This window comes from Pleurodeles waltl, chromosome 1_2, assembly GCF_031143425.1.
Source record: "Pleurodeles waltl isolate 20211129_DDA chromosome 1_2, aPleWal1.hap1.20221129, whole genome shotgun sequence".
In the NCBI taxonomy this organism is placed as follows: domain Eukaryota; kingdom Metazoa; phylum Chordata; class Amphibia; order Caudata; family Salamandridae; genus Pleurodeles; species Pleurodeles waltl.
In genome coordinates, this window is record NC_090437.1 from 158,353,536 (window position 1) to 158,378,524 (window position 24,989).

The following is a 24,989-nucleotide window of genomic DNA, read 5'->3' on the forward strand; positions in this document are numbered from 1 at the left end:
CTTTTCCCCGCTGCATCAAACTTTCGACTTTCTTTGTCGGGTGGTGGTGCATCCCCAGAAGTCTGTGAGTTTGCCCTTTTCTGGGCTGCGCCTACTACCACTGAGTCAGGTGTTAGTTGTTGCGTGATGTACACTGGGTCCGTAGCGGGAGGTTTGTACTTCTCCACCCTAGGTGTAATGGCTCTGCCTTTGACGGGGTCTTGAAACACTTGTTTTGCTTGTTTTAACATCCCTGGTAACATCGGCAGACTCTGGTATTGGCTATGTGTTGATTACAGGGTATTGAATAAAAAGTCATTCTCAATAGGTTCAGCATGCAGTGCTACATTGTGAAAAGTAGCTGCTCTGGACACCACCTGCATGTAAGCAGTACTGTCTTCTGGTGGTGATGGTCTTGCCGGGTAGAAATCCGGACTATTGTCAGATACTGGTGCATCGTATAGATCCCATGCATCTGGGTCATCCTGGCTCATCCCTCTGTGCGTTGGTGATTGCATCATTGGGGGTGTTGCAATTGGTGACAGTTGCGGTGAGTGCTGTGGCGATGGCTGTGGCGAAAAACATGGTGGAGTTCTTTCTTTAGCCACTTTTGCTTTTGGCTGTTTTTCTGTTTCTTGGAAAGCGAGTTTCTGTTTCATTTTAATAGGGGGAAGAGTTCTTATTTTCCCTGTGTCCTTCTGAATATAGAATAGTCTGGCTCTCCCATCTCTAATTCCTGTCCAAATTTATGGCCTTGTAGTTGTGACGAAAGGCCTTGTTCTTCGGAATATGAGCTCTGTTTCGGCTCCGAGGCTGGGTGTTTCGGCACCAAAACTTTTTTGACAGTCTTTTTCGGCTCCGAAGCCACCTTTTTAGGTTTCGGGGTGCTGATCTCTCGGTGCCGACCTTGGTCGGAGCCGGTATCTCGGTGCCGACCTTGGTCGGAGCCGGTATCTCGGTGCCGAGTTTGGTCGGAGCCGGTATCTCGGTGCCGAGTATACTCTGTGCCAGTATCTCGACCGGAGTCGGATGTCTTCGACACGTGTGTGCCCTTTTTCGGTGCCGATGGTTGGTCACCGTGCTTACGGGTTAAGCCATGGCCTGCCGGCGGTGGCGTCCCCTGGGCTTTCATGATTTTTGTGTGAGTTTTGGCCGGGGCAGTTTTACTCACGGTTTGTTGCCTCGCCGGCTGCTCACTTTCGGCCTCGTCCGAATCAGGGATGGAGAAAGTCTCCTCTTCTTCGATGTCGTGGTGTCCTGCCGGCGTCGACGCCATTTGAAGCCTTCGAGCTCTACGGTCCCATAGCGTCTTCTTCGACCGAAATGCCTGACAGGCCTCGCAGGTATCCTCCTTGTGTTCGGGGGACAAACACAAATTACAGACCACATGCTGGTCTGTATAAGGATACTTACTGTGGCATTCGGGGCAGAAGCGGAATGGGGTCCGTTCCATGAGCCTTGAAGACACACACGGTCGGGCCGACCAGACCCCGCCGGAGAAGGGAAGTCCCGAAGGACTACCAGAGCTCTTCTTTTCTTCAGTGTCGATCTGCTATTACGAACCCGATACCGAACGCAAACAATACCGTCTAATTTTCCGAGATTTAACTAACTTTCCGAACCGAAACACGGAGTGAAGAGGAACACGTCCAAACCCGATGGCAGAAAGAAAACAATCTAAGATGGAGTCGACGCCCATGTGCAATGGAGCCGAAAGGGGAGGAGTCCCTCGATTTCGTGACTCGAAAAGACTTCTTCGAAGAAAAACAACTTGTAACACTCCGAGCCCAACACTAGATGGCAGGATAATGCACAGCATGTGTATCTGCAGCTACACATGCCATCGAACATATTATATATACATATACATACACACACACACACGTCTACATACACATACAAACACAAACCAGGTGCAATGGAGTAGGCAAATTACTAATCCTTTTCATGTACAAAAATGTTATTACTTGCTCTCACACCCATACATTTGCTCTACTAGAAGTATTTACAAGAGATCTTATAGAAACATACATTTGCAATATCCTCTGCTGAAGCTTGGAAAGGTAGACCTCTCATGTGGATAGTAGGCACATATGACGTACTCCCCAACTCTGGATTATCCAAAGGCTTCTCAGTAATTTCTTTAAGGTATTCTGTGAATTTAAACAAATATTTATCACTTAATGGATGACAAACATGGGCAGATACATTTTTGATCAGCCCAAATTTAAACAGATACTATCCTTTATTAGAATAGTAGTGACTAAAATGCCATTGTATGCAACTGTCTTCATCTTTTACCTTACATACAGGTCAATGGCATTAAACAAACCACAATTTCAATAACACAGGCAAAGTTAGTGGAAGATGGGAAATGCACAACAGGTCCTTAAGGGTGTATTCTTATTGGTCAGTGAAAATACACATACTCTTTGGGGCTTGTAGGCCTTTTACTGCGAATGAAGAAAATATGGTTCTGCCCTACTTAAGCAGTGCTTGGAAGTGCAGATGCATCGCTGTTGTATACAGTATAAACCAGTTTCTAGGTAGCCTTATCTAATGTGCCACTTAGAACAGTAAACTTGAAAGTATGATCCTTATTACAAAACACTAATTCTAGATCTAACAACAAACTAACTAAACACAAAAAGCTCTAGGAAAGTTAGTTCTATTTAATGTTTCAGGCATACCACATGACCTAGCTTTGGAAACCCAACTGCAAAAGCATGCAATACCTGGAATCTTCTTTACAAGGCTGAATGCAAGAAGAAAAAGACCCCTATCCTCACATCATTCATCCAACAAAATCGCTGTCAAGACAGGCAAGATTTGCTATTACAAGCATCTATCTCTCTTGTGAACACTCTTGCTGCCCCTATGTTTCAACAACTTCTTTTCTCCCAACCTTTGATCCTAACTTACTTTCAACTCTTACTAACGTTGGTTTCACCTCCTATATTACATGTACACTTGCCCAACTTCTCTTCAAGCCTCTTCAACATGCCTCTCTGTCAGATGTTTCAACATGGCTGTGGACATCTAACCTTTCTGCTGCACCCTCCGAGCCACTCCTGTCTCTTTCGATTATCTACTCCCACGTCCAGGCCACTCCTTCCTAGCTCCCATTTTCAGATGGGCTTTGTCCCTGGGATTTTCTCTACTCCTGCTTTCTATCCTAAACAATACTCAAGGCCACTCGTCTATCCTTACATCCCTCAATCTTCAAGAGGAATTCTTAAAAAAATAAAATAAAAATAAAAACTCTATTTTCTCTATCAAAACCATCTTCGTTTTCAGTTTCCATCCAGATTCTGTCCCATGCATCTAACTGAATCATTTACCCTTTCTTTTATATCACTATCCTCGCTCGGCCATAATAAAACACACCTGCTGTCTTATTGTCTGTGATCTACCTGTTCCCTTTTCAACCTGAACACTATCCTCCTTTCTGCTCTCTACCATTTTCATACCAGAATTAACTCTCTTGGTTCTCATCCTATTATCTGTCTTCAGATGTCCCATCATTCAAGGCTTCTGTTCCTCAGTACGAGGTCCATCAAGGGCAGTTTTATCTTTTTTCTCTGTGGAACACTTTTTTCTTCTCTCTGGCTCTCATCCCTTGTATACAGGTGTTGCCAAGATCTTTATTTCCATTAAATGTTATAACTTTTCACTTCAGTCTTACTTCTGACTGGCTCTCACAGGTATCCTATACATTTTCTTGCTCTAAACTAGCCTAAAATGTAGATCATACCCTTTTCTACCACCTACCTTTACGGTGCCCTCCCCCAACGTCCACTCCTCTATATGCCTCTACCAAAAATGTCTAGAATAATTTCTTTACACAATTCCACAACTTCACACTCCTGCCCTTTCCAACTCTACAATATCTGGGAAACCTACTTTCTTCTTCCTTTCTGCCCACTATGATTCTAATTATCACTTTCACCATTTCTCACCTGGATTATTGCTCATCTCTTATTCTGACTCACTTGTTTGTCCCCACCAATCCAATCACAACTCCTCAATCCTGACTCCTCTTTCATCTTCCTCCTATCATGTCTACTTCTGCCTCTCTTCACTGGCTTCTTTTCCAGCTATGCACAATGTTCAGTAACCTTACTAGCTTCTTTAAACACATAGCTTTCCCTTGGTTGTCTCTATTTTCCTACATGCCTCAAATTACTAATCCTATGCCTAACTTTCTGTAGCCCTACCGACCAATTGCTTAACTACCACCTCCACGCTTTGGTTTTGCAGAGATAGTCATTTATGTCTTTGTTTCAGTGGTCTCATTTTACAAATTTGATATCTAAACTTGGAAGGTTGCATAGGTGAAATCACTAAGATGAAAATGTACAAGATGCCATGGAAAAGATAAAACCTGGTAGGACAAAAATATACTCCTCTGATTTTTTTTCTTAAATAAAAGATATAGCAAGATGACAATCTTCATGGATGCCTTTGTGGTGCAACCAAGGACATTAAAGTTCTACACCTATTTTGAAAAAATAAAACCTTCCAGACAAACGCATGGCACCACCATAAAAGGTACACTACCAAACACCAAATCTTGAATATTCCTGGATAATTTTTAAATACACACCCTTCAAGTACAGTACTACCAGAGGATAATATAGTCACTAGTGACCAATCTAATCCATTTAAATTAGCTGGAACCTTTAAACATGTATATGAACACTAGTGAAATGGACAGATTCTGGCACCACTGAGCTTATTTGAGTGGGATATTTGTTGGTTGAGTGGTAAATACTTGGGTGAAAGGGATTTTTCTTTGATTTGGTGTATAGCAGTTGGTCAGTGTTTGAGTCGGAGATCCTTGAAACAAAGCATCCAACTACCCCATGGCTTTTACATGGTCTTCTCTTTGTTGGGCAGCTCTGTCACATCACTGAGAATGAGGTACTTAACACTTTATTGAAACCAAAGACTTCTCAAATCAACTGAGTCAATGAGAGTGCAGCTCAACAGGATAACATCTGTCATAAGGCCAGTGTTACTGATCAAATTTGGCCTAATCATAAATGATGCACTAACATTTGGGGTTATATCTCATCCCGAAAGGTGCAGGCAATTTCAGGTTTTCACATTTTCAAATGACTGTCTGCTTACCTTTATACCAATGTACTATTCTTTTAGTAAATGCAGCATTGACTGGCCACAGTTGTTATTAAGTGTTATTTGTATCCGTTTCTAGATTCCATTTCCGTCTAAAATAAGCCTTGATTATTCCAATTTGCTCTGCGAATACCACGGGTAACCACTAAGTACTCCAGGGCCTTAAAAAAGGCTGTGCAGTCTTCTAAAAATAATGCGTCTCAAAATGGTGAGGTGACTAAGCGTCTCAGGAGGTGGTTGATTTGATACGCAGGTCTACAGAGGAGCAGGCACAGCAGAATTGTTCATGTTCTGAAACTCTAAATGTCAGAGCACCACAGCACTTTGAAACCCTTTTGTAGACTTGGACTGTAAATAGGAAAAACGTTAATTTTAGCTTATGCTTCTTGCAGGAATGTTTGTAGTTTGCCTCACATCACTAAATACACTAGTTGAAACTTCAGTCAAGAAGGCAAGAGGGAACCGTGGCACCCATTCAATCAACCATTCTACTTAAGTCCCAGGACCACATTACATAACGTGCCTGGTGATGGCAACTGGTGTTCTCGTCCACTCCTTCAGGCTGATGTGGCACTTTAGTATTACAGAAGGGGGTGCAGATGCTCATACAGCCCGTCCTAAAAAACCGAGTGCTCTGGAACATTTTACATAGTCATGATCACAGGGAGGAGTTACTTTGTTTGCATGGGAGTGTGGTTCCTGATTACAAATCCAGGTGCAGAGGCAAAGGGGCTGTCGGGAGCCAAACAGCCCGTGCACCACCTAGTGATTAAGCACCATCAGTGATAGACAGAGGGCCAGTCTAATGAGCAAATTTGGGGAAAGGGATTCGTAATCAAAGGCACAAAAATGTCTGACCAGTTTATACAAAAATGAACTCTCTTTGAAAATATATAAGGATACAGAGTGTGAAAACTCAGCATATTAATTTTAGTTAGAGTGACAAAAAAAAACTGAGCATCATGGATCCCAAGTTTAAAGATGCTCTTCCAAAACAAGTCTGCTTAGCTTGTCTGCATTACAGTTTTGAAGGCATAGCAGATGATCACCCTTGGTTTACTAAACTACTTCAAAAGTGTCAGCCCACCGTTCTTCAGGGAAGAACATGTAGAAGCATGTACATATGGAAAGACTGATGTCCAAAGTGACCTATATGTACAAAATTAAGTTATTAGTGTTAGGAACAAGGATGCACCTGGCGTGGGTCACAGCAGATTTGATGTGCCAAGAGTCAAGTAGAAACAACTGTTCAGAAATGCATAAGGAGGAGGGATGTGAGGCAGAATGCACTAGAGCGTAAGAATGTAAAGTTAAGTCCATAGTATGTGCATACACAATGCCTAACAGGCAGACAGGGTGTTAAAACATACCAAAATATATAACATAGCTAAGTGCAAAAGCAGCGCGCACCTTGGTTCAGGAGACTTACAACAGTACTATTTATGTGCCTGGGAACAACTAGTACATGAACGAGAAAGCAAGTTGAATGGATATTTTCGTGATGCACAGCCTGTGAAAGATTTGCAGCCAGGCACTTTAAATAGAAAAGGTAGAGCTTCCAAGTGATCATTTTTTTACACTTGTAATTTCAATGTGGGGAGACAGTCCGAGCAAAGGAAGTGTCTTGGAAAGGTTTTTCGCAGTCTTCATTGAGAAATATGGGTTGAGTACTATTCAGGGAATAATGGGGGATGCAGTGGCCTTGAAAGAATCTACTGGAGAGCGCAGGAGAGGTATGATGAAAAGTTCAAACATGAAATATATCTCATGCAGCTATATTTGAAACATGTGGAGGTTGCTGTATGCTTTGCGTTCTTAAAAGTAAAAGATGTCCAGCAATCCAAATTCGATGGTTAACACTTATTACAAACCACCACAAATTTGGGATAATCAAACTGGAGGAGAAAGTTCCAAAACCACACCTTAGCACTCTTCTTCAAGCAAGATAGACAACTCACTTCTCACACAAAAAGCCAGCTGCTCCTCTTGTGTGCTTCCATTGCACTGCTTTAATCTCGAGCTGAAACCCTCGGAATTCAGCTCATTTTTTTCAGAACCCACAGCATGATCTTTTCAGAACAGTGTCTTTGCATCCTTGGACTCACCACTTGTTGCAAATTCACCCCAAACGGACCTGCTTCCTTTACTTAAATGTGAAGCCCCTTTCTGAACCCACATGACAAGCACTCACATTTCTACCTAACGTCAGTCACAACATATTCAAAGAAATGAAAATGTCACTTACCCAGTGTACATCTGTTCGTGGCATCAGTCGCTGAGATTCACATGGTCTGCATTAGCTCGCCATCTGGTGTTGGGTCGGAGTGTTAAAAGTTGTTTTTCTTTGAAGAAGTGTTTTCGAGTCACTGGACCGAGTGGCTCCTCCTTCTGTGCTCATTGCGCATGGGCGTCGACTCCATCTTCGATTGTTTTCCCCGCAGAGGGTGAGGTAGGAGTTGTACTATAGTAATAGTGCCCGCGCAATGAAATGTGTAAGTATGTACCTATTAAAGGTTTAAATAATATATATACAAATGTACAAAATTGAAGGTAACTTCTGAGCTGCTACAGGCTTCCGGGGAGGTGGGTGGGCCCATGTGAATCTCAGCGACTGATGCCACGAACAGATGTACACTGGGTAAGTGACATTTTCAGTTCGATGGCATCTGTCGCTGTAGATACACATGGTCTGCATAGACTAGTAAGCAGTTATTTCCCCATAAGCGGTGGATTAGCCTGTAGGAGTAGAAGTTGTCTGAAATAGAGTTCTTAATACAGCTTGACCTACTGCGGCTTGTTGTGCGGATAGCACATCTATACAGTAGCGTTTGGTGAATGTGTGAGGCGTAGACCATGTGGCTGCCTTACATATTTCATGCATTGGGATGTTTCCTAAAAAGGCCATTGAAGCACCTTTTTTCCTGGTTGAATGTGCCCTGGGAGTAATGGGCAGTTGTCTTTTTGCTTTAAGGTAGCAGATTTGGATGCATTTAACAATCCATCTGGCTATACCTTGTTTTGATATTGGGTTACCTGCATGAGGTTTTTGGAATGCAATAAATAGCTGTTTAGTCTTTCTGATGTTCTTTGTTCTGTCAATGTAGTACATTAATGCTCTTTTGACATCTAATGTATGTAATGCTCTTTCAGCCACAGAATCTGGCTGTGGGAAAAAAACAGGTAGTTCTACCGTTTGATTTAGATGGAACGGTGAAATAACTTTTGGTAAAAATTGTGGATTAGGTCGTAGGACGACCTTATTTTTATGTATTTGTATAAAAGGTTCCTGTGTTGTGAACGCTTGAATTTCACTTACTCTTCTCAGAGATGTAATGGCGATGAGAAAGGCAACTTTCCAGGTTAGGAATTGTATTCCGCAAGAGTGCATGGGTTCGAAAGGTGGGCCCATGAGTCTTGTTAGGACCACGTTTAGGTTCCATGAAGGAACAGGTGGTGTTCTTGGTGGTATAATTCTTTTAAGACCTTCTATGAATGCTCTGATGACTGGTATCCTATACAAGGAAGTTGAATAGGTAGTCTGCAGGTATGCAGATATTGCTGCAAGGTGTATTTTAATAGAAGAGAAGGCTAGCCTTGCTTTTTGTAAATGGAGCAAGTAATTTATTATATGTTTTGGAGTTGCGTCTAGTGGTTGTATCTGATTATGATGGCAGTAACAAACAAATCTTTTCCACTTACTTGCGTAGCAGTGTCTAGTGGATGGCCTTCTGGCCTGCTTTATGACCTCCATACACTCTTGGCTAAGTTGTAAGTGTCCGAATTCTAGGATTTCAGGAGCCAGATTGCTAGATTCAGCGATGCTGGATCTGGGTGTCTGATCTGTTGGTTGTGTTGCGTTAACAGATCTGGTTTGTTCGGCAGTTTGATGTGGGGTACTACAGAAAGATCTAGCAGTGTTGTGTACCAGGGTTGTCTTGCCCACGTTGGTGCTATTAAAATGAGTTTGAGTTTGTTTTGACTCAATTTGTTCACTAGATAAGGGAGGAGAGGGAGAGGAGGAAAAGCGTAAGCAAATATTCCTGACCAGTTCATCCATAGGGCATTGCCTTGGGATTGCTTGTGTGGGTATCTGGACGCGAAGTTTTGGCATTTTGCGTTCTCTTTTGTTGCAAATAAGTCTATCTGAGGTGTTCCCCAGAGTGTGAAGTAGGTGTTCAGAATTTGTGGGTGGATTTCCCATTCGTGGACTTGTTGGTGATCTCGAGAGAGATTGTCTGCCAGTTGATTCTGGATCCCTGGAATAAACTGTGCTATGAGGCGAATTTGATGGTGGATTGCCCACTTCCATATGTTTTGAGCTAATAAGCTTAACTGCGTTGAATGTGTTCCTCCTTGTTTGTTTAGATAATACATCGTTGTCATGTTGTCTGTTTTGACAAGGATGTATTTGTGGGTTATGATTGGTTGGAAAGCTTTTAGTGCTTGAAAAACTGCTAATAATTCTAGATGATTTATATGCAGTTTTGTTTGATGTATGTTCCATTGTCCTCTTATGGTGTGTTGATTGAGATGTGCTCCCCACCCTGTCATGGAAGCATCTGTTGTTATTACGTACTGTGGCACTGGGTCTTGGAAAGGCCGCCCTTTGTTTAAATTTATACTGTTCCACCATAGAAGCGAGAGGTAAGTTTGGCGGTCTATTAACACCAGATCTAGAAGGTGACCCTGTGCTTGAGACCACTGTGAGGCTAGGCATTGTTGTAAGGGCCTCATGTGCAGTCTTGCGTTTGGGACAATGGCTATGCATGAGGACATCATGCCTAGGAGCTGTAGTATTGTTCTTGCTTGTATTGTTTGATTTGGAGACATGTGTTGAATGACTCTGTTGAAATTGTGAATTCTTTGTGGAGTTGGCGTTGCTACTCCTTTTGTCGTGTCTATTATGGCTCCTAGATATTGCTGTACTTTGCTTGGCTGAATGTTGGATTTTGCAAAGTTGACGGTGAACCCTAGTTTGTAGAGGGTTTGTATGACTTGATTTGTGTGGTTTGAGCATTGTGTGAGCGAACTGGTTTTGATTAGCCAGTCGTCTAGATACGGGAATACATGTATTTGCTGCCTTCTGATGTGTGCAGCGACTACTGCTAGGCATTTTGTGAATACCCTTGGAGCGGTTGTTAAACCGAAAGGCAATACTTTGAATTGGTAATGTATTCCTTTGAATACAAACCTTAGATATTTTCTGTGTGATTGATGTATTGGTATATGGAAATATGCGTCTTTGAGGTCTAGGGTTGTCATGTAGTTGTGTTTTTTGAGCAATGGTAACACTTCTTGTAGTGTGACCATGTGAAAGTGGTCTGATTTGATGAATGTGTTTACTACTCTGAGGTCCAGAATTGGTCTCAGTGTTTTGTCCTTTTTTGGTATCAAGTAGTACAGTGAATAAACTCCTGTGTTTATTTGTGTGCTTGGTACTAATTCTATTGCATTTTTTTGCAGTAGTGCTTGAACTTCTATCTCTAGAAGCTGTGAATGGTGTTTTGATAAATTTTGTGATTTTGGTATGTCTGGAGGGAATTGCAGGAATTCTATGCAATAACCATGTTGGATAATTGCTAGGACCCATGTGTCTGTAGTTATTTCCTCCCATGCTTCGTAATATTGACCTATCCTTCCCCCCACTGGTGTTGTGTGGGGGGGGTGAGTGACGTGTGAGTCACTGCTTGTTGGTAGTGGTTTTGGGGCTTTGAAATCTTCCTCTATTCCTAGGGAATTGCCCTCCTCTATACTGGCCCCGAAAGCCTCCCCTGTACTGTCCCTGGTAGGTGGACGGTGCGGACTGTGAGGTACTGGCTTGTGTGGCCTGACCCCGAAACCCTCCTCTAAAAGGTGTTTTGCGGAAGGTGGTATAAGATCCTCTGCTCTGCGGGGAGTAGAGTGCGCCCATGGCCTTGGCAGTGTCAGTGTCCTTTTTGAGCTTTTCTATGGCTGTGTCGACCTCCGGACCGAACAGCATTTTTTCGTTTACTGGCATGTTAAGTACTGCCTGCTGAATTTCCGGCTTGAATCCAGACGTTCTGAGCCATGCGTGCCTACGGATGGTAACCGACGTATTAATGGTCCTTGCGGCTGTGTCTGCTGCATCCATAGAGGAGCGTATTTGATTGTTGGAAATGTTTTGACCTTCTTCAACAACCTGTTTTGCTCTTTTTTGTAGATCTTTTGGGAGATGTTCAATGAGATGCTGCATCTCATCCCAGTGGGCTCTGTCGTATCGCGCTAGCAGCGCTTGTGAGTTTGCGATGCGCCACTGGTTTGCTGCCTGGACAGCGACCCTCTTCCCGGCTGCATCAAACTTTCTGCTTTCTTTATCTGGGGGAGGTGCATCCCCAGAAGTGTGTGAATTTGCCCGTTTTCTGGCAGCCCCTACCACCACAGAATCTGGTGGCAGCTGAGAGGTGATGAATACAGGGTCCGTAGGAGGCGCCTTATATTTTTTGTCCACTCTAGGCGTTACTGCCCTGCTTTTGACTGGCTCTTTGAAGATCTCCTTTGCATGGCGAAGCATGCCTGGGAGCATAGGCAGGCTTTGGTAGGAGCTGTGGGTGGAGGAGAGGGTGTTAAATAAAAAGTCATCCTCTACTTGTTCAGAGTGTAGTTCCACATTATGGAACTGAGCTGCTCTAGCCACCACTTGTGAATAGGCTGTGCTGTCCTCAGGTGGTGATGGCCTAGTTGGGTATGTGTCTGGGCTGTTATCAGACACTGGTGCATCGTACAAGTCCCACGCGTCTTGATCTTGGTCGTCGTGGCTCATGGCGGTGTGAGCTGGCGAATGTGACGGGGTGTAAGTTGGTGAAGCCGGAGTTACAGGTGGAGGCGAGGGAGGAGGTGTTACCGTCTTTGCTGTTTGTTGCTGAGGAGCCTCTCGTGCTACAAACTGAAGTGTTCTCTTTCTTTTGACAGGTGGAAGGGTACTGATCTTCCCTGTCCCCTGCTGAATAAAGATACGCTTCTGCGTGTGATCCACTTCAGTGGATTGCAGTTCCTGTTCGAATCTGTGTCTTTTCATTTGTGAAGACATAGAAAGTTCTTCAGTATAGGAGCCTGAAACTGGGTCTGTTGGTGCTTTTTTCGGCTCCGAAAACCCTGTTGTTTGTTTTTTCGGCTCCGAGGTAACCTTCCTCTTCTTTTGTGCCGAAAAATCTTGGCCTCTATGATCTTCGGCGCCACTGTCTCGGCGTCGATCCGTGTCGACACCGAACTCTCGGTGTCGATGCTTCTCTTTAGCACTCTCTCGGTCCCGAGGAGGCTGCGTGCCGGTGTCTCGACCGGAGTCGGACGATCTCGACACTGAATGGGCCTTTTTCGGTGCCGATTGTTGGTCACCGTGAATTTGGGTTGAGCCATGGCCGGTTGGCAGTGGCGTCCCCTGGGCCTTTTTGCCTTTTTTAATTTCTGATCTCGACGTCTTACTCACTGTTTTTGGATGGTCGAGTTCGTCGGAGTCTGAATCCTGGATGGAAAAGGATTCCTCCTGTTCCTCTTCTGTCTCGAACTGTCGATGCTCTTTTGGCGTGGACGCCATCTGCAGTCTTCTCGCTCGACGGTCGCGCAGAGTTTTTCGGGACCGGAACGCCCGACAGGCCTCACAGGATTCTTCGCTGTGCTCGGGTGACAGGCACAGGTTACAGACCGAGTGTTGGTCCGTATAAGGATATTTGTTGTGGCATTCAGGGCAGAATCGAAACGGGGTCCGTTCCATCGGCGTTGTTCTCCACGCGGTCGGGCCGACTAGGCCCCGACGGTGTGCCGAAATCTACCCCGAAGGGCACCGAAGCGCTTCGATGTTCAATGCGTTGTCGTATGTGTTTATCTCGAACCGGATCGCAACGATACCGTCGAAAATCTTCCGTTTTCAGCTATCTTTCCGTTCCGAAACTCGGAGCGACAGGAACACGTCCGAACCCGATGGCGGAAAGAAAACAATCGAAGATGGAGTCGACGCCCATGCGCAATGAGCACAGAAGGAGGAGCCACTAGGTCCAGTCACTCGAGAACACTTCTTCGAAGAAAAACAACTTGTAACACTCCGACCCAACACCAGATGGCGAGCTAATGCAGACCATGTGTATCTACAGCGACAGATGCCATCGAACCAATATTATCTATAGCATTTTGGTCACTATGAGAGAATAGTCATCTATTACCGAATCATGATGGTTTGTCACTTTGATGCAATAGTGATCCAAAAGCGTTTTTGGCAAACTCCGGACCAGATATTCCTCAATATCATAACTGTTACCTTGGTATTTTTTATGATAATATGTGATTAGTGTGTGAGAAGCGACACCGGGTCTAGTTTTCCCACTTCTGTACAAAGAAACACTGGTGACAAAAGAATGTCTTGCATGTGGCAGTTGAGATGAAACTCTGAAATCTTATTGTCCTCCTCCTCCACTATATTACGTTCTAAAATCAGGGTCAGGAAGGGCGATGGTAATGTGAGCATTTAGTTTTTCACTGCTCCTCGGAACTTAATTTCCTGACAGTATTTATCGTACTGTCTGGTGATTAATTTGATAAAGTATTTGAACTGTCTAAACTATCTATTGATTGTCCCGTTAGAAACTGTAGGCCCTAACAGACGATAAGGTGCTACAAAAATGCCATTTTCCACAAAAAAATTGTCTTTTGGAAGTAAGACATGACTTCTCTTCCAAAGCATTCTCTTGTGATTTATTTTTGTTTTTAAATAAGTTAACAAATGAATTAGTTTCCCATGAAAAAGAGTAACCGTCATTGGTATGATTTTAGGATTAGGGAGGCATCATTAATTGTGCGTAAACTAAATTTAAATTCAGTGAGTAAAGGCAGTGGATATAGTATTTTAGCTCACTCCAAAACATTTTAATCACTAATATCGAATACATTTGTATCTGATCTTTACACCTTTTTGTATACTGACAAATGTACTCTTCATTTCATGGTACATAACTAAAGCTACATACGAATAACAACATTCAATATTTGGCCAAAAATATTTTACCAGCTTGCAGATCCTGGCAATTATACTTTTATTAGCACTTTAAATAACCAAGATGTTTTGCTGCATAATATTTCCCTGTTGACTGCCTTCTAGCTTCCATAGTAAATCTCATACAAATTTCTTAAGGCATTAATGTTGAAATTCTATGACCTCAATGGCCAAGCTTCTAGTTGTAGACTTTGAGGATCAGGATATTATATTTCCTCTTCCCCATATTGTAAATGGATCATTTTGAAGAAGATGAGATATTTGGGTTTGTCAAGTGTACCAGAGTTAGAAGTATATTTGACACGCACATCCAGTTGCTATCAACGTAAATTAATTTTGATGTTTCAAACTTTTTTTTTTTTTTTTTTACAGCTGGAATAAGAGCTGTACATTTTTATATGGACCTGTACAAAAATATCCTGCACCAACGTATCAAAATTGAACTCCCTTTTACATGTGGCTGGTAAAGGCTGGGTGTGTGGTAGAGTCATTTTCTATTTTCTCATGTGGCAAACAGATCTAGATTTGGTTTACACCACAGCTTGAAAACGTAGCTTGAAAACGTTTTTTTACTTCTTTGGTTAAGTTCCTGTTCACGATAAGTGTCAGAGCATGTGCTTGGCAACTCTATGTGCGTGTTTTCATCTCCTATAAGTGATTTCCCATTAGAAATAGGTTTCTGGCTATGAGTGAATGCTAGATCGCCTTAGCTAATTTCTACTTGTCCCAGATAGTTTCTTCTTCTCTTTTTAGACTGAACATTTCTATTGTGTTGTCCTCTCACTTTGACTGAGAAAGTGCACACCACACCACAACCCATCCCTAAAGTTATACATCCATCATAATGATTCTCAGCTTGAAACTCCGTGTGGAAGTGGTATTGTGAAATGTATGATGTTTTACATGATTTTGGTACACGCTTTTAATCCTTTCTGCACCTTGCATTTAACTGGAGTTTCCCAAACTGCCCTTTACTTAAGACCTCTGCCTATGCAGCCATTTCTAAATAGGCTTCGTGAGAAAGCTTGCATTTGGGCTGATATAAATACTTGACACCAACTTTCCTAACATTGTCATCATAGTCATCACAGTCATCACAGTTAAAGACTGAGACGTCTTTAGTCATGCTGCCTGTTATGAGAAACGCTATTATTAATCCCATACTCCGAATTAACCAGAAGAAAACTCTTTCTTATGCAGTGAAGAAACCTTTTTCGGATTGATCCGAATAGTATGGCAAATATACTACTCTTGAGACACTATGTTGACATTGTGGTAATAAATCTGTTCTGACCAGCCAATCACCCATACGGGTACATATGAATAGCTTCTCTGCCTAGATGAGCTACCACCGTTGCCAATGTTCTCATAAACACCCTTAGCCCATACCTTGAAGGGGTAATAAATAAACTTCATGACACTAGGGAAATTTCGGATGCGCTAGATGAAGATGTGAAAACATGCATCCTTTGAGTCTATGGCAGCAAAATAATAATTCTCCTCCAGGGGTCGAAATACTTCTTTAGAGGGCTGCCATTTGGAATTTTCTGTTTTTAGATAAACTTTTTCACGAAAAAGGTCAATGTTAGTTTTGATGCCAAATCATGTTTGAGACTCCCAGGTTAAGTGTTTTATTCCTGTATTCAGTTTGAGATGTGGAACCTCCTTGATACATATCTTTTAGAAGTAGTTCTTGAATTTCTTGTTTCAAGTTTTATATGAGATACGTCTTGCAACGCTGTTTCTTAAGTTTTATTGTGTGTGATGTGCTCAAGAATCCTATGCAATATCTTTTTTTCTCAACCTCTTTTTATTATCAATATGAAAACACTGCACATCAATCATTACTACAAAAGCAAAAGGCAGTTAACATAATTATCCAACGGAATATCTTATATAGACAGATCAGACCTCATAAAAAAATGCTAATTTCCCAAAGTAAAAAGTCAACCACAGACACCCATAGCTGCCGCAATTAGTGGATGTGAGGTAGAAGCAGTGGTGGAGTGAGAGCCACAGGGCCATGGAGGCTCCCAGAACAGATTCTCCTAAACAACCACTCAAATTCAAACCCAATAAAATCCCTGGATGCATATGAAAAGTTATTTCACACAGTATTTGTATGAAGCTCAACAGTAGCTTAGCTTCTAATTTGAGAAGGACCAGAGTCTCCAGCAGCCTCATGCAGCTTTCAACTAACAAGGAGGTCTGGGTGTGTAAAGAAAAGGATCACACCCAACAAAACCATTTGTAGCCTAAAGGAAACCAGAGCGAAGCCTCCTAGTTATGCTCTACAAAATGTCTTGTTTACATCTAATAGTTGCCCTTGTTTTATCTATGTCTGCCAACTCAGGTCTGGGTGGAGAAACAATGCAGCTCCTGAGTTTTAAGACCTACCTCACTAAAGCTGATGCTGCCAATTCGTTCTGGGCCCACATCATGGTGCGAAAATAGGAGGGATTGGGCATTGTTCTCCTCGATTTTTACAGTGCCATCTTGGACAGGAGCCAGGTGCTTCTAGCTCACCAGATGCATCACAAGCACCATCAAATAGGACACCAGTCTGCAAAGCAGCTCAGTATCCCAGACAAGAGAAGACTGACATTTACTGGAAGAGCTATCTCTGCTTGACTTACCTCTCGTTTTTCCTTTCCGCAAAAAGCTCTGCCTACTTTGAGGTTTTTTTGCCACTGTCCCACACCTTTAAAAGGGTACGATATATATAGATATATATATATATATGGAAAATGTCACTTACCCACTGTACATCTGTTCGTGGCATGAGACACTGCAGATTCACATGCTTTGCACATCCCGCCATCTAGTGTTGGGCTCGGAGTGTTACAAGTTGTTTTTCTTCGAAGAAGTCTTTTCGAGTCACGAGATCGAGGGACTCCTCCCCTTTCGGCTCCATTGCGCATGGGCGTCGACTCCATCTTAGATTGTTTTCCCCGCAGAGGGTGAGGTAGGAGCTGTGTATTACAGTAATAGTGCCCATGCAATGGAGTAAATATGTATGTACATAATGTAGTTTAAGGTGATATATTTACAAATTTACAAATGTTCAAGATCAACTTCGAAACGGCTACAGGCTCCCGGGGAGGCGGGTGGGCGCATGTGAATCTGCAGCGTATCATGCCACCAACAGATGTACACTGGGTAAGTGACATTTTCCGTTCAATGGCATGTGTAGCTGCAGATACACATGCTTTGCATAGACTAGTAAGCAGTTATCCTCCCAAAAGCGGTGGTTCAGCCTGTAGGAGTTGAAGTTGTCTGAAACAAAGTTCGTAGTACTGCTTGGCCTACTGTGGCTTGTTGTGCTGTTAAAACATCCACGCAATAGTGCTTGGTAAACGTATGAGGCGTAGACCATGTGGCTGCCTTACATATTTCAGTCATTGGAATGTTTCCTAGAAAGGCCATAGTAGCACCTTTCTTTCTAGTGGAGTGTGCCTTAGGTGTAATAGGCAGTTGTTTTTTTGCTTTGAGATAACAGGTTTGAATGCATTTAACTATCCATCTAGCAATGCCTTGTTTGGAAATTGGATTTCCTGCATGAGGTTTTTGGAAAGCAATAAATAATTGTTTTGCTTTCCGAATTTGTTTTGTTCTGTCAATGTAGTACATTAACGCTCTTTTGATGTCTAATGTATGTAGCGCTCTCTCAGCTACAGAATCTGGCTGTGGGAAGAACACTGGTAATTCTACTGTTTGATTCAAGTGGAACAGTGATATGACTTTCGGTAAAAATTTAGGATTTGTCCTTAGAACTACTTTATGCTTGTGTATTTGAATAAATGGTTCTTGTATGGTAAATGCTTGAATCTCACTTACTCTTCTTAGAGATGTGATGGCAATTAGAAATGCAACTTTCCATGTTAAGTATTGCATTTCACATGAGTGCATGGGCTCAAAAGGTTGACCCATGAGTCGTGTTAAGACAATGTTGAGGTTCCATGAAGGAACTGGTGGTGTTCTTCGTGGTATAGTTCTCTTTAGGCCTTCCATAAACGCTTTTATGACTGGTATCCTAAATAGTGAAGTTGAGTGCGTAATTTGCAGGTAAGCTGAAATTGCGGTAAGATGTATCTTAATGGATGAAAAAGCCAGCTTTGACTTTTGCAACTGTAGTAAGTAGCTTACTATGTCTTTGGCTGACGCGTGTAAGGGTTGAATTTGATTATTATGGCAATAATAAACAAATCTTTTCCACTTATTTGCATAGCAATGTCTAGTGGTTGGTTTCCTAGCTTGTTTTATGACTTCCATACATTCTTGTGTAAGGTCTAAGTGTCAGAACTCTAAGACTTCAGGAGCCAGATTGCTAGATTCAGCGATCCTGGATTTGGGTGTCTGATCTGTTGAGTTAACAGATCTGGTTTGTTTGGTAGTTTGACATGAGGCACTACTGAGAGGTCTAGTAGTGTTGTGTACCAATGTTGTCTTGCCCAAGTTGGTGCTATTAGTATGAGTTTGAGTTTGTTTTGACTCAACTTGTTTACCAGATATGGAAGGAGTGGGAGAGGGGGAAAAGCGTATGCAAATATCCCTGACCAACTCATCCATAACGCATTGCCCTGAGACTGATCTTGTGGGTACCTGGATGCGAAGTTTCGGCATTTTGCCTTTTCTTTTGTTGCAAATAGGTCTATTTGTGGTGTTCCCCAACTTTGGAAGTAAGTGTTTAGTATTTGGGGGTGAATCTCCCATTCGTGGATCTGTTGGTGATCCCGAGAGAGATTGTCTGCTAACTGATTCTGAATCCCTGGAATAAACTGTGCTATTAGGAGAATGTGGTTGTGTATCGCCCAATGCCATATTCTCTGTGCCAGGAGACACAACTGTGTTGAGTGTGTCCCTCCCTGTTTGTTTAGGTAATACATCGTTGTCATGTTGTCTGTCTTGACAAGAATGTGTTTGTGGCTTATTATGGGTTGAAATGCTTTCAATGCTAGAAATACTGCCAGTAGTTCTAAGTGATTTATGTGAAATTGTTTTTGCTGAGTGTCCCATTGTCCCTGGATGCTGTGTTGATTGAGGTGTGCTCCCCACCCTATCATGGAGGCATCTGTTGTTATTACGTATTGAGGCACTGGGTCTTGGAAAGGCCGCCCTTGGTTTAAATGTATATTGTTCCAACAATGAAGCGAGGTGTATGTTTGGCGGTCTATCAACACTAGATCTAGAAGTTGACCCTGTGCTTGTGACCAATGTGATGCTAGGCACTGTTGTAAGGGCCGCATGTGCAACCTTGCGTTTGGGACAATGGCTATGCATGAGGACATCATGCCTAGGAGTTTCATCACCATTTTGACTTGTATTTTTTGTCTTGGATACATGGCCTGTATTACATTGTGAAATGCCTGTACCCTTTGTGGACTTGGAGTGGCAATCCCTTTTGCTGTGTTGATTGTCGCCCCTAAGTATTGCTGTGTCTGACACGGCTGAAGGTGTGACTTTGTGTAGTTGATTGAGAAACCTAGTTTGTGGAAGGTTTCTATGACGTACTTTGTGTGTTGTGAACACCGTTCTAGCGTGTTGGTTTTGATTAACCAATCGTCTAGGTACGGGAACACATGTATTTGCTGCCTTCTGATATGTGCAGCTACCACTGCCAGGCATTTTGTAAAAACTTTTGGCGCAGTTGTTATTCCGAATGGCAACACCTTGAATTGGTAATGTACCCCTTGGAATACAAACCTTAAGTACTTTCTGTGTGAAGGATATATCGGTATATGGAAATATGCATCCTTTAGGTCTAGTGTTGTTATGTAGTCTTGTTGTTTGAGCAGTGGGATTACGTCCTGTAATGTCACCATGTGAAAGTGATCTGATTTGATGTAGGTATTTAATGTTCTGAGATCTAATATAGGTCTTAGAGTCTTGTCCTTTTTGGGTATGAGAAAGTACAGAGAGTAAACTCATGTTCCTTTCTGTTGAATTGGTACTAATTCTATTGCTCCTTTTTACAGCAACGCTTGGACCTCTAGTCCTAGAAGTTCCATGTGTTGTTTTGACATTGTGTGTTTTCGGTGGGACGTTTGGAGGGAATTTGAGAAATTCTATGCAATAACCATGCTGGATAATTGCTAGGACCCAAGTGTCTGTTGCTATTTCCTCCCAATGTTTGTAAAACTTGGTTAGTCTCCCCCCACAGGTGTTATGTGTTGGGGATTTGCGACGTGGAAGTCACTGCTTGTTTTGAGGAGTTTTTGGACTTTGGAACTTCCCTCTACTCTTTTGGAATTGTCCCCCTCTATATTGTCCCCGAAAACTTCCCCGCTGATATTGGCTCTGATAAGTGGGCCTTGTTTGTGAGGTTGTGGGTTCTGTAGTTTGTCCTCGAAACCCCCCTCTAAACTGGGTTTTGCGAAATGTGCCTCTGCTCTGTGGGGAGTAGAGTGCGCCCATGGCTTTGGCCGTATCAGTGTCTTTTTTAAGTTTTTCGATAGCAGTGTCCACCTCCGGCCCAAACAACTGCTGTCCGTTAAAAGGCATATTCAGCACGGCTTGTTGTATTTCCGGCTTGAATCTTGACGTACGCAACCATGCGTGTCTCCTTATGGTTACTGCTGTATTTACTGTCCTAGCAGTTGTATCTGCTGCATCCATTGCTGACTGTATCTGATTATTTGAGATACTTTGTCCTTCCTCCACCACTTGTTGTGCCCTTTTCTGGAACTCTTTGGGTAAGTGTTCAATGAAATGTTGCATTTCGTCCCAATGAGCTCTATCATATCTTGCCAGCAGTGCTTGTGAGTTGGCAATACGCCATTGGTTGGCAGCTTGTGCTGCAACACTTTTCCCCGCAGCGTCGAACTTGCGACTCTCCTTGTCTGGAGGTGGTGCGTCTCCCGAGGTGTGAGTTTGCTCTCTTGCGAGCTGCCCCTACTACCACAGAGTCTGGTGTTAATAGCTGCGTGATATATACAGGGTCTGTTGGCGGTGGCTTGTACTTTTTTTCCACTCTTGGAGTTATGGCCCTGCCCTTCACAGGCTCCTGAAACACCTGTTTGGAGTGTTTTAGCATTCCAGGTAGCATAGGTAAGCTTTGGTATTGGCTATGAGTGGAGGATAGTGTGTTAAACAAAAAGTCATCCTCAATAGGTTCTGCATGCAAGGTGACATTATGAAATGCCGCTGCTCTTGACACCACCTGTGTGTAGGCTGTACTGTCCTCAGGTGGCGACGGCCTCGCTGGGTAACAGTCTGGGCTGTTATCTGACACTGGCGCATCATAAAGATCCCATGCGTCTGGATCATCCTGACTCATTCCAGTATGAGTTGGGGATTGCATCAGTGGTGGAGTGGCTGCCGGTGATGTATGTGTTGATGGTGGTGTTGATGGTGGTGCAGATGGTGGCGGTGTTGTTAGTCTTGCCACCTTTGCCTGTGGCTGCTTGTCCTTTTCTTGAAAGGCAAGTCTTCTTTTCATCCTAATTGGGGGAAGAGTACTTATCTTCCCTGTGTCCTTTTGGATGTGGAGCCTTCTCTGAGTGTAGTCTGGCTCCATTGACTCTAGTTCCTGTCCGAACTTATGTCCTTGCATTTGGGAGGACAGTCCCTGTTCCTCTGTGTAGGAACCTGATTTTGGTTCCGAGGCTGGATGTTTCGGAATGGAAACCTTTTCGGTAGCCTTCTTCGGCTCCGACGACACTTTCTTTATTTTCGGCATCCCGGTCTCTCGGTGCGGACTCGTTTCGGTGCCGCCCTCTCGGTGCCGAACTTGCTCGGACCCGCTGTCTCGGGCTGGAGTTTGCTGTGTGCCGGTATCTTGACCGGAGTCGGATGACTTCGACACATGCGTGCCCTTTTTCGGTGCCGATGATCGGTCACCTATTTTTCGGGTTAAGCCATGGCCTGCTGGATGGAGAAGGTTTCTTCTTCCTCCTCCAAGTGTCTCTGTCCTGTCGGCGCGGACGCCATTTGCAGTCTTCTTGCTCTTCGGTCTCTTAATGTCTTCCTCGACCGAAACGCTCGACAGGCTTCACAAGTATCTTCTCTGTGTTCTGGAGACAAACACAAGTTACGGACCAGGTGCTGATCTGTATAAGGATACTTGTTGTGACATTTGGGGCAGAAGCGGAATGGGGTCCGTTCCATCAGCCTTGAAGAGACACGTGGTCGGCCCAACCAGGCCCCGACGGGGGTTCGAAAAAACCCCGAAGGGCCACCGGAGCTCTTCAAAAGTCAGTGTCGATCTGTAGTAACTAACCCGATACCGAACGCAAACAATACTGTTGAATTTTCCGAGATTCTAACTATCTTTCAAAACCGAAACGCGGAGCGAAAAGGAACATGTCCGAACCCGATGGCGGAAAGAAAACAATCTAAGATGGAGTCGACGTCCATGTGCAATGGAGCCGAAAGGGGAGGAGTCCCTCGATCTTGTGACTCGAAAAGACTTCTTCGAAGAAAAACAACTTGTAACACTCCGAGCCCAACACTAGATGGCGGGATGTGCAAAGCATGTGTATCTGCAGCTACACATGCCATCGAACATATATATATATCTCATTGCTGGGGCACTATATAATAGAAACCTATCGGGTCCACTTCTGTCAAATGAAGCGCCAAGTGAAAAGAATTGTGTGCTTGCTATGTTCTCATAAATGATAATGTGTCATTTTCTTTTTTCTTTTAATACAACCCGAGACTAGCTAGAGAACAAAGTACATGCTCTCTTGTGAAAGGAGAATCAACCAATGCAATTTGCCCGCACTTCAGTTTTAAAACAGGATATGCTTGGCCAGCCAAGGCCATGCAACACAATAGTGTATGCTGTCTGGTAGTAGAATTACCCCTTCCCCAGTAAAGATGGGTAGCATGGAGACCCACAGGACAAACACTCACAAAGGACTCCTTATCAGACAATAGGAAATGAGGCTGAAATAAGGCACTTTCCTCTCAGATGTCTATATATGGAGATCATATAGTGGACTGCAGAACACCACAGAAGATCACGACTGCTGTCCTTTCTAGTTTTCAAAGAATATTGGAAGCTGGAAGAGGGGACAATGCTATTTTCAAGTACTCTACCATCAGTCTTCAGATAAGCCATAAACAAAAAGTTACTTACCTTCGGCAACAACCTTTCTCTTTTTACCTGCAGATTCCTCAGCTCAGTATCACAGTCACCAGACTGTATCCAGAAACCTCTCTGGGGTCAACAGAAGGGATTGTCTCCATCTTGACACCAGAAGTGGAGTTCGGGTTATGTCACTGCGACCATATGGAACCCACACCAAAGCCTGGCTGCTTATTCCACCGCCAGGATTCGTCTGGGTGATCCTAATACAGCTGGGGACACAGTGCCCTCCCATACAGGTGAAGAGGAGGACGGCTCACAAGTTGGGCGCCCTATCCTCAAAATAATTTAAGGGTCAGCAGCTAGGCAAATACAAGCATGTGGTAAGAAGTTACTTACACCTGAGGGAATGTCTATGCTTGCAGGGTTCCTGATGGCAGCAGCACAATTAGAGAGGACAGGGGGTAGCAGATTTCTCATTTAATATATCGAAGAGGCTGGCACAGAGCACTAATAGGGCAGACAGTGCATTAACCAAGGAGGGTAGAACCTGTCCAAACAAATGTGTCACCCCTGCAGGCAGTTCAAGTAATTCAGATCTTGGAGGGAGGCAAACTGGGAGTGCGGTGGAGGGTGGGGGTTAGATGGGGTGTGTGAAATTGGGGGTGTGCAGTGAGATGCCACTTGGAAGAGCGCACCCTATCACCTTGATATAACTGCACTATCTCCCACACAGCAATCAACATCCCCCCCCCCCAAATCCTTGCATTTACATTGGCATCCCTGGTCACAATGGACCCTATTCTGCCTTCATATGTTGTCTCCCAGGCCTATGCAGAGAACAATGGCACAGCTGCAGATCCTAGAGGGAGGCTCAGTTGAAGATGTCAATGACAAACGTCACGCTATAGCTGAAAAGCAGCCTCCCCAGTGCAATGGGGGAAATTTGAAGTGGGGCAAGGAACTAACAAAGCACAAGACACTAGGAAAACTGGCTACCCCACGTCAGAAGCAGAAGGTAGTAAACCAGGGTGCTAAGGGGGTGAGCAGGGGGGAAGGAGACTAAGGGAAGCTCACTACAAGACTGGATTATTTCAAAGGGAGACGTTAAAAATCTGATATATTGTTGTCAAATATATGCTCTCTAGACCACACAGCATCGAGGGTGGGTCCCCACAGCCACTTCTGATGGGGACTTGCTCGCCGAAGCCTGTTTTGAATCACTGAGGGGGTTCCCCGCATGCCCATTCTCCTTAAGCTGCTAATGAAACTACTGAGTCAGATAAAGTTGAAGGAGTGTGTGAGCCTTTGCTGTCGGCTATATGTAACATGGTCCAGGCACAAAGAGCAGAAGCCTTGCAACATTACGCACATGTCAGTATTTAAATTCAGCAATCGTTGGCAGAGGTAACCAGCAACGTTCAGGCCCTCAACATAGACATGGCCACACTACAACGAGTGGCCGAGACAGAGGAAGTGGAAACTGTCATAGTCAAATCCACTGGAGTGCATGAACCGCAGCTGACTGCTTTTGTTCAGGCCAAGATTGAAGACAGAGAATTCCCACGGTAGAAACAATCTCCGATTTTTTGGGACTCCTGAAGGTAGGGAGGGTGATAATTCCTCTATCCTGGGGTAGCAGTGCTACTGCTGGTAAAACCAAACTATCACATCCTCACCCAATCCTGATCTACATTGGTAACTTTTCGCTGAGAATAGCGATTTCTCTAAAAGCCCATCCTACCTCCCCATTCGCAGTTGATGCCATGTTGATTTCAGTCCACTCCGACCTGTGCAAATCTAGGATGGACAGGCGTTGGAAGCTACACCAACATATTG

At 43.7% G+C, this 24,989-nt stretch overlaps 1 protein-coding gene across 2 annotated transcripts in view; it reads right to left on the reverse strand.

Moving 5' to 3' along the window:
• The window catches only part of GRSF1 (G-rich RNA sequence binding factor 1), a 463,146-nt gene that overhangs the window by 129,886 nt on the left and 308,271 nt on the right, over nt 1–24,989 (reverse strand). For both annotated transcript variants that reach the window (XM_069236866.1, XM_069236865.1), the window contains one exon: nt 2,011–2,132. In XM_069236866.1, the coding sequence (XP_069092967.1) occupies nt 2,011–2,132 (122 nt within the window). The remainder of the gene's footprint in view (nt 1–2,010; nt 2,133–24,989) is intronic.